This window comes from Pristiophorus japonicus, chromosome 8, assembly GCF_044704955.1.
Source record: "Pristiophorus japonicus isolate sPriJap1 chromosome 8, sPriJap1.hap1, whole genome shotgun sequence".
NCBI lineage: Eukaryota > Metazoa > Chordata > Chondrichthyes > Pristiophoridae > Pristiophorus > Pristiophorus japonicus.
Genome location: NC_091984.1, coordinates 118,928,530 through 118,938,861, shown reverse-complemented (window position 1 = coordinate 118,938,861; position 10,332 = coordinate 118,928,530). Strand labels below are relative to the sequence as shown.

The 10,332-nt window shown below is 44.0% G+C and overlaps 1 protein-coding gene across 2 annotated transcripts in view; it reads right to left on the bottom strand.

Moving 5' to 3' along the window:
* Window positions 1-7,074: 7,074 nt before the first annotated feature.
* Window positions 7,075-10,332, bottom strand: part of LOC139268157 (coiled-coil domain-containing protein 190) — a 43,441-nt gene continuing 40,183 nt past the window's right edge. For both annotated transcript variants that reach the window (XM_070886201.1, XM_070886202.1), the window contains exon 4: window positions 7,075-9,139. In XM_070886201.1, the coding sequence (XP_070742302.1) occupies window positions 8,449-9,139 (691 nt within the window). In that variant the 3' untranslated portion in view covers window positions 7,075-8,448. The remainder of the gene's footprint in view (window positions 9,140-10,332) is intronic.

Sequence of the window (10,332 nt, the reverse complement as noted above, 5' to 3'; positions counted from 1 at the left end):
TGATCATATGCCAGGGGTTTAATATCACAACCCCTGGATTTCTATGGCATTTGGGCTTCTGTTGCCCCGTGGCGATAACATCTACAGAAACGTCAGGTACCACACGTATGACCCCCAACACTATCTCACCCCCACCTCTCTCGACCCCTTCACTGCCTCTCTGCTTGTCTGACATCCAATCTTGGATGAGCAGAAATTTCCTCCAATTATTGGGAAGATTGAGGTCATTGTGAAGCGCCTTGGGATGTTTTACTCCGTCAAAGGCGCTATATAAATGCAAGTGATCGTTGGTGTTTAGTTGAGTGATTGCTATGAAGCTAATTCCAATCAATGATCAACTGATCTCAAGGAAGTGTTTGGCTTAGGATTGTTTCTCTAAACTTTGAAGCAAGTACTGTATTATCCACACACTGTGATAATTGCATGATTCTAATGATTGTGCCATTATGTGAGAAAAGGGTGAATAAGCAAAAACTGAAAAGAAAATGCTGAAAAGTTTTCTAACTATCATTGAAAGTTAAACTGGGTCATAGCTGTTGTTTGGGAAAAAAATACCACTTTGCTAAACATCACCTAAATTGCACTAAGTCTTGCTGCTGATCACCATCTAGCCACTCCTGCTGTAAGTGCGAGTGCACGGATTTCAGGCAGGGTCAGGCTTGGTCTCAGCTGTGATGCTCCTGTGGTAGAATTGCTGCCCAAATCGCCATCTTGGCTTACACATGAACCATGGCCACTTGACCGAAGGACATCTTGTTGAAGCATAAAATTCTTCAGGAGGGGAGGGCAGGGGGAAATAATTCCGAGCTAATGATACTTGCAGAATTCCTGAGGTACCTATTCTATGCAAGACTTACAGACAGAAGTACAGAAATAACACAAACTTTTCCACATTTACACACAATACTTTATTTAGTATGTTATTACTTTGTGGTGATGAGAAATTTCAAATCATTATTTGTTTCATATTAATATACACATTTAGAAAGTAGAATTATGTTTGCCTCTTCTACATTTCCTTGTTTGTAAAACAGAGATTAGATTACTTCCTACACTCAGTAACTTCACACAAGTTATCCTGAGGGCACACACGTGAGAGCTGAAATATTACATTTCAGTTTTAGTTCATGTAAATCAGGAAAAAGTGTGTAATTTTCAGTTAAAAAAAAATTGTATATGGAACAAAATAGCAACATAGGGAATGAAATCAGGCAAGTATAGAACACCAGATAAATTACATAGTTATACTCTAATGGATTGGACTACTCACAGTTTTAAAGTAGAAGCCTTGTAATAAGTATATAATAGGATATATCTATCTATCATCGTGGCTCCATTTTATTTGCAAACTCTATCTTGGAACTGACATAGATGCGAAATGTAATTTGTTCTGCCACAGCTTTATACATTCATTTTACTCGGTGCTATAGACTGGAAATTTACACTGTTCTCTTAATATTGAGCAGTGGTTTCATGCACTTCATGCTGTAAGCAGCCTATTTTGCAATGGGTACTGACTATATTTTGCAATGAAGATTTAAATATCAACTAAAAGTATTAAAAAGCACTTGGCACATCTAATTTTTTAAAGTAATTTCATTAACATTAATGCTAAAAGCAAGAATAAAGATTCAATATTACATTTTATCAATATTACTTACAGGTTTGCCAAGTAATAAGCATCACTCGTATATTTTAAAATTGGTTGGAGGCTTGCTTTGTCTGTTTGGCCCCTTTGGTTCTGGTTTACTCCTGCTGTTACACAACTTATCAGTATGTCATCTCCATAAAACAGTTTTGGAGAAGACTTCACGGTGGTTGAAAGCAAACATCGCTGTGTATCTTAGTGGTGGGGCGGTGGGGACAAGGTTCACTATATTCTTATCACAATCAATCTATAATCAACTGAGTAACACTCCTCACGTTTAACATTTATAATTACATCTAATTCTTACTTAAAACTTTTTATCTAAAGTGAAATGAACATCACAAAGAATGATATTGCTTTACTAAAACAGGCCATAACCCAACTGTATCTAGTGGCCTATGTCCTTTATTTTCTGGTTTCAGCCACCTTTAGCATCCCATTCTCTCCACCATTGTGATGATACCTTCGGCCACCTCAGCCCCACACTCTGGGATTCCTTCCCTAAACCCCTCTTGATAGCAACTCCCCTCTCTGCCTTTAAAAGCCTCCTCTCAATCTCTCTTTTCAACAAAGTTTTCAGTCACCCCGTCTATTACTGCCCAGCTTCTATTTTGGATCAGATATAAATCCAAGGCTCTGTCTCTTCAGGTGGATGTTAACGATCCCACGATACTATTCGAAGAAGAGCAGGAAGTTGTCCTGACCAACATTCTCCCCTCAACCTACACCACCAGGAAAGCCTGGTTAATCGGTTATTCTTCTCATTTGCTGTGCGTGTGACTTAAATATGTGCACGTGCATGATGTTCAAACTTCAAACATTGCATTGTTCAAACTTCAAAAGTAATTCATTGGCCGCAGTGGCATGCTGGGAGCGTGAAAGACGCAATGTCAATCCAAGTTATTTCTTTGCTTTCTTTCCTGCTCCGAGTCTGTTTCTCCTCTGTGAAATGCATTGGGATCTTTAACTGCACTAAGCACTAAATAAATGGAAATCATTGGGCTGGGATTTGCTGAAATACTTTGGCAGAGAAATCATGGCGTAGGTAACACCAGTCATTACTAGCACCACCCCAAATTTTCCTGAGACCCTCTGCACCACGATCTTCGCCGAAATAGTGAGAATTCTATTATCAGAGCTCAGCCCCCTATAAAATCAATGGCCCCATCCAGTTAGCTAGATTAATGCTGGTTTGATCATCGCTGTCACTTACACTGAACCAGAACTGACCTGGAAGCGGTCGATTTGTATTGAAGGAAGAGGAATGCAAAATTCCGTTGGAGACTTTCAACAAGCTGGAAAAGGCACTGCATCAGTAAGTGTTAAATTAACTTACCAGCAATTATATTTAGTAAACTAAGCACAAATCCAGACATATGAGTTCTGCAGCAGAACACATCATACTATGCCCCAGCCATCTTTCTAGGCCCAACCATCTTCAGCTGCTTCATCAATGACCTTTCCTCCATCATAAGGTCAGAAGTGGGGATGTTCGCTGATGATTGCACAGTGTTCAGTGCCATTCGCAGCTCCTCATAGAAACATAGAAACATAGAAAATAGGTGCAGGAGTAGGTCATTCGGCCCTTCGAGCCTGCATCACCATTCAATAAAATCATGGCTGATCATTCCCTCAGTACCTCTTTCCTGCTTTCTCTCCATACCCCTTGATCCCTTTAGCCGTAAGGGCCATATCTAACTCCCTTTTGAATATATCCAATGAACTGGCATCAGCAACTCTCTGCAGCAGGGAATTCCATAGGTTAACAACTCTCTGAGTGAAGAAGTTTCTCCTCATCTCAGTCCTAAATGGCCTACCCCTTATCCTGTGTCCCCTGGTTCTGGACTTCCCCAACATCGGGAACATTCTTCCCGCATCTAACCTGTCCAGTCCCGTCAGAATCTTATACGTTTTTATGAGATCCCCTCTCATCCTTCTAAACTCCAGTGTATAAAGGCCCAGTTGATCCAGTCTCTCCTCATATGTCAGTCCAGCCATCCCTGGAATCAGTCTGGTGAACCTTCGCTACACTCTCTCAAAGCAAGTACGTCCTTCCTCAGATTAGGAGACCAAAACTGAACACAATATTTCAGGTGAGGTCTCACCAAGTACAACTCCAGTAAGACCTCCCTGCTCCTATACTCAAATCCCCTGGCTATGAAGGCCAACATACCATTTGCCTTCTTCACCGCCTGCTATACTTGCATGCCAACTTTCAATGACTGATGAACCATGACACCCAGGTCTCGTTGCACCTCCCCTTTTCCTAATCTGCCGCCATTCAGATAGTATTCTGCCTTCGTGCTTTTGCCCCCAAAGTGGATAACCTCGCATTTATCCGCATTATACTGCATCTGCCATGCATTTATCCACTCACCTAACCTGTCCAAGTCACCCTGCAGCCTCAGATAATGAACCAGTCCATGCCCACATGCAGCAAAACCTGGACGACATTCAGACTTGGGCTACTAAGTGGCAAGTAACATTAGCACCACATAAGTGCCAGGCAATGTCTATCTCCAACAAGCAAGAGCCTAACCACCATCCCTTGACATTCAACGGATTACCATCACTGAATCCTCCACCATCAACATCCTGGGGGGGTCACCATTGACCAGAACTTAACTGGACCAGCCACATAAATACTGTGGCTACAAGAGTGGTTCAGAGGCTGGATATTTTGCGGTGAGTGTCCCACCTCCAGTCTTCCCAAAGCCTTTCCACCACCTACAAGGCACAAGTCTCCACTTGCCTGGATGAGTGCAGCTCCAACAACACTCAAGAAGCTCAACACCATCCAGGACAAAGCAGCCCGCTTGATTGACACCCCATCCACCACCGTAATCATTCACTCCCTCACCACCGGTGCACCGTGGCTGCAGTGTGTTCCATCTACAAGATGCACTGCAGCAACTCGCCAAGGCTTTTTCGGCAGCACGTCCCAAACCCATGACCTCTACCACCTAGAAGGACAAGGGCAGCAGGCCCATGGGAGCATCAAGTCACACACCATCCTGACTTGGCAATATATCACTGTTCCTTCATCGTTGCTGGGTCAAAATCCTGGAACTCCCTAACAACACTGTGGGTGTACCTTCACCACAGGGACTGCAGCGGTTCAAGAAGGCAGCTCACCACCACCTTCTCAAGGGCAATTATTGATGGGTGATAAATGCTGGCCTTGCCAGGGATGCTCACATCCCATGATCGAATTATTCGCCACCTGAGTATTCGGACGCACAATGGTCTAACTTGTGACGTTCGTGGCTAAATGATGGATGAGTCAATCAGTCATCTCATATTGAACAATCGAGCACTGTTTAATTCCATTTGAGTTCAAACCATCAGGAGATCTGGGAAAAGTAAGGCAGAGGGGAGACAAGGAAAAACACATGGCAAAAATTTATGACTTAGCGCAAAAGGTTTGATAACAGGATCCAAAAATATTCAAAGTTACATGAAGTCTACTCCTATATTGAGGTTTTCGCTTGACTTCTGGTCTCTGCTTGGAGTCTGGTCTCAGACTTCCTGACTTCATTGAAGTGGTATTGATCAGAATTCCGATAATGCTCAGTTGTCAGCAATCATCACCTGAAGACCCAATGCTCAGCACTTCTTACACTGATCCACTGTATACAATGATGGATGTTAAACACCTATCTGGTTCTGCAAGAAAATTTGCCACTGCCATAATATTGCACTATATACCATTAGTATTAAAATGGAGCCACAGGAAACTAAGTTGGGGAAGCTAAACAAAATGTTACCAATGTGTAAAAATTTAGCTTGGGGCATTCAAATCACTAACAAATGCACACAGCCCAGACTCCAATTTCTGCAGTTGCTGCATCCAAACAATTTTTCTGCTTTAAGAATTTTGCAGTGATTTCTTAGTTGATGATTTTTATTTATTAAACCAAGCAGGCCAGGTCAGGTGGGCAGTGGCAAATTGAATTTAATTCAGAGAAGTGTGAGGTGATGCACTTTGGAATGGCTAATAAGGAAAGGGTATTGCACCTCCCCTTTTTCTAATCTGCCGCCATCTAGATAATAGTCTGCCTTCGTATTTTTGCCCCCAAAATGGATAACCTCACACTTATCCACATCATACTGCATCTGCCATGCATTTGCCCACTCACCTAACTTGTCCAAGTCACCCTGCAGCCTCTTAGCGTCCTCCTCACAGCTGGCACAGATACTGCTGGATGGGTCGGCGAGGAATTTTCCCAGATTTATTTTCCCAATTGGCCTGGGTTTTTATCTTTTTTTGCCTCTCCCAGGAGATTGCATGGCTCCAGTTGGGGTGGAGTGTAGAATGTTGCGGTGCAAGGGGTGTCACAGTTGTGTGGGGCGGACTGGTTGGGCCGGATACTCTTTACCTTTCCGCCATTGTTCATTGTTCATAGGTTTATATGTAACCCTCAGGGTTGCTGATCGAGGGCCATGTGCCTTTTTGTCGGCCGGCGCAGACACGATGGGCCGAAATGGCCTCCTGCACTGTAGATTTCTATGTTTCTATGCAGAGATCAATGGGCTTAAGCTTTACTTAGATTCATTTCAGTGCTGCCCCTAATCCATTCTCGCAATTGGGCTGGATTTTGCTGGAGCGGAGAATCTTGGGACGTGCCCCGTTAGATAAATTTTTTGAAAAGTTTTTGCCCTGAAAGGTTGCTGGAAGTGCAAGCTGTAACAGCATGGCGAGGGCAAAAGGGCATCTGGGACCTTGGTGAGCAACAGGACCAACAGTCTTTCTCCTTAACTAATGAGATTAAAGGATTGAGAAAGAAACAGATGAAGATCTGAGAAGGAGGGTGAATTAAAGTCAAATCAGGTACAGAAAGAGAAATAAAGAGAGGGAAAGAAATATTGGATTGAGAGATAAAAGAGACAGCAAGGAAAAGTAGTTAAAAAAAAGACATTTTTAAAATCTCCAACAACAATTCTCTACCTGAAGGAATGAGTCTCCACACTTTTAATTGTTCACTTTCTGGGCAAAAAAAGTCCTGGATTTATATAGCGTCTTTCATGACTACCGGACGTTTCAAAGTGCTTTACAGCAAATGAATAATGGAGAAAGAAAAGCATGAATTAGAGCCAAATCAGGTACAGAAAGAGAAAGAGATGGAAAGAAAGACAGAACAAGAAAAAAAAGAGAAAGGAAGAGTAAGAATGTAATTAATCTCTAAGAACAACTTACTACCTGTAGGAATGAGACTCCACAGTCTCAATTGTTCTCATTCTGGGTTGGAGAGGTTGAGTGGCATTGCAAGAACATAAATCTCATTAAAAAAACTATTTACGCTCTTAAGTTCCAGCCCTAACTTTCTGCGGCGAGGTTAATTGGCAATGGATGTGGAAGTGCAGCAATTTCCTTAAATTCACGTGGAAATTGAGGCCTATTGCCCTTTTCACGAGTCTAATGGGGGAGTGGCACAAATCGTCCAGCAACTTGTGGAGATTCGCGGTTCACAGGGGTATCTCTTCCTCACCACAAGTCGCAGGATGATTTATACATCAATAATGGTGAGCGCATTAAATCCGCCGTTATTGGCAGCAAAATCTGAGCCAATCTCATTCAATGTATGTGCTGCCCCTCCAGCGGTCCTTGTACTTGCCTTTTTCATTAAAGAAACGTGCTGCCTACCCGGTTGGCTGGAAGGCACAACTTAAAGCTCAAACTCTATTGCAGCTGCAGGCCTCGGTGTGTGGAAGTGTGACACACTGCCAGCAGACTGGAGTTACTGTCAGCGGTGCAACGAGATCAGTGACAAATGATCTCGGTGTATTCGTGCTCCGACCTGTGCACAGGACTCTGCTCCCCTGCAGTTATTTTATTAAAGTTACCAGTGCTCAGGCAGGAGTGTCTCTTTCCTCCTAACACTAAAAACATTGATGTTCTGGGCACCACACCTCAGGAAGGATATATTGGTCTCGGACAGGGTGCAGCGCAGATTCAGCAGAATGATACCGGGGCTCAGTGAGTTGAGTTATGGTTGTATAAACCTGGCTCGTATTCTCTTTGAGTACAGAAGGGGTGATTTGATTGAGGTGTTTAAAATATTAAAGGGATTTGATAAGGGTTGCAACGGAGAGGTTATTTCCTCTGGTGCGGGAATCAAGAACGAGGGGATATAATCTTAAAATTAGAGCCAGGCAGCGAAATCAGGAAGCACTTCTTCACACAGAGGGTAGAGAAATCTAGAATTCTCTCCCCCAAAAGGCTGGGATGGTGGGCCAATTGGAGCTTTCAAGACCGTTAGAGCACTAGATTTTTATCAGGTCAGGGTATCAAGCGATATTGGGCAGGGACTTTGAAGCCAGGGCTTGGTAGAGAGGTGGGTGCTGTTGTGGTGGTCAGTAGGCTCAGTGCGGTGAGGTGCTCCGACCTCCGCAAATGTGCGTGTGGAATCGAGGTCGGGCAATTGTATTTTCCCGGGAACACAATCAGATTGCGGCTTCTTTGCTTGGGGTCGATGGGACCTGTGCTAGGGTCAAGAGGGAAGCCTGGAAAACCACTCCCCACATTTTATTTGGGCAGAACGAGGCCGGGGCATGCAGGCGTCCGAGGTGTGCCCGAAGCCATGGTTGCGCCCGCCTGCCCCAAGCTAACGAGATGCCCTCCCACTGACCCTGCAAACTCCAGTGGGGTCAGCGCTGGAGGGCACCATCGGGTACTGGGATTGAAACCACTGGGATTGAAACCCAAGCACATCTGGGGCCGATATCACCAAAGAGTATGGAAGTCATGTGCCAAGTATTTCTTTTTTTTATTTGTTCGAATAGATCCTGGAATGCTCCTTTTAATCTGAATTTTTTCGTGTGGTGTTTTTGTCCTTGGCGGTTTCCACTTCTTTGACAGCGATGACTTGGACAGGCTCTCTTCTCTTTCCAAAGATTTCGCCGATGGACAGTTCCCTCTCATCCTCGGTTCTGATTCGGTGCCTGATGTACCTAGCTTTCTTCGCTTCCGCAAAGGCCTGAAGAAAGCTGGGCATGGTGTGCATGGTTCTGGGCAGCCCATCCGGAGCGTAAAACTCGGAATCATGGGAAGCGCTCTCGAGGTAAGGTGAGAGCTGCGGGCTGCTGGCGGACTGCCTGGATTTGATTGGCTTTGGCGCCGGATCGCCGGTGACAACGCTGCCACTTGTCTTGGCGTCGCTCGCTCCTGGCTCTGCTTGGCCATCTGCTGCTTGGTTTTCCCTTCTGTTGGCCACGTCCAGGCCGGCTGGCTTCCCAGAGATGCTCAGGCGCTTGGCGACGGAATCTTTCAGGCCCGTCATGTTGACGCTGTCGATCGAGGTTTTGGTTTTGAGCCTGCATGTGCTGGGTGGCAGGGAGGGGTGCGCCTCTTCTGCTCCTGTGTGCGCATCAGACTTTTCCTGTCTGCTACTGAACCCGTTGAGGAAATCGTTTATCTGCATCTGTAGAGCGAGAGAGGCACTAGGTGGTATCACAACCTTGCCAGCCTTTGTGGAGTAATAGTTCTGCGTCCTAAAATGATAAAGCAAAGCAAAAATCATTTGAGCTGTAACGTCATGAAGAAAACATCCCAATTCTTTGTAGTATGTTGCGCTTTCTTTTTCTTGTTGGTGCCAACACAAGCAGGGCACCTTAAATCATCGCTTGATTTGAGCCTGAAAGTACCAGCCATGTCAATGCAGCTCGAATTCACTCCTACTGGAGTGACTGAAGTGGAAAAAGGGATAGTTCAGAGTTTGATGGGCTGAAAGCTGTCAATAGGAAATTTTGGTTATTAGAAATTTAAATCAAGATGTTTGGTCTTAATTGGAGTTTAGAAGAATGAGAGGTGATCTTCTTGAAACATATAAGATTCTGAGGTGGCTTGACAGGGTAGATGCTGAGAGGAGGTTTCCCCTCGTGGGGGAATCTAGAACTAGGGGGCATAGTTTCAGAATAAGGGGTCACCTATTTAAGACAGAGATGAGGAGGAATTTCTTCTCTCGCGAATCTTTGGAGTTTTCTACCCCAAGCAGCTGTGGAGGCTGAGTCATTGAATATATTCAAGGTGGAGATAGATTGATTTTTGAGCTACAGGGGAGACAAGGGTTATGAGGAACAGGCAGGAAAGTGGAGTTGAGGCCAAGATCAGATCAGCCATAGTCTTATTGAATGGCGGAGCAGACTCAAGGGGTCAAATGTCCTACTCCTGCTCCTATTTCTAATGTACTTATGTCTCGCACTTGTCTGCTTGACATCAGCAGATGTTTGAAATATTCCACCAGGCGTATCCTACCAGAGAAATACATGTCAGACTGTACAGAAAGCTGCAGAGATTTTAGTTTTATCAAGGAGGTTTATGCATACTGCTCCTATTGCTATGTGAGTTTAAAATTTTGTGGGATTCAACAGATGCAATTTAGAATTCCTGAAGCAAGTTAGAGGGTTTCTGATATCCATGGAAATTATAAAAATGGTTGCCAAGATTCATCAAAACTTTGAGGGGAAATTATATATTCTCTCGAAGGAACTTGGAAACATATGGTGGCCATATTTATTTTGTTTGCAATTACACATAAACTGCTTAATTCAGAGTCTGGACAACAAGGACCCAGAGCAACTTGGGATGAATAACAAATTAAGCCTTAACAGTATCACACACAACCCAAGAAAACCTAAAAAAAAAATTTGGAAATAAAAAGGAAAAACCACCTGATGGAGAGGTT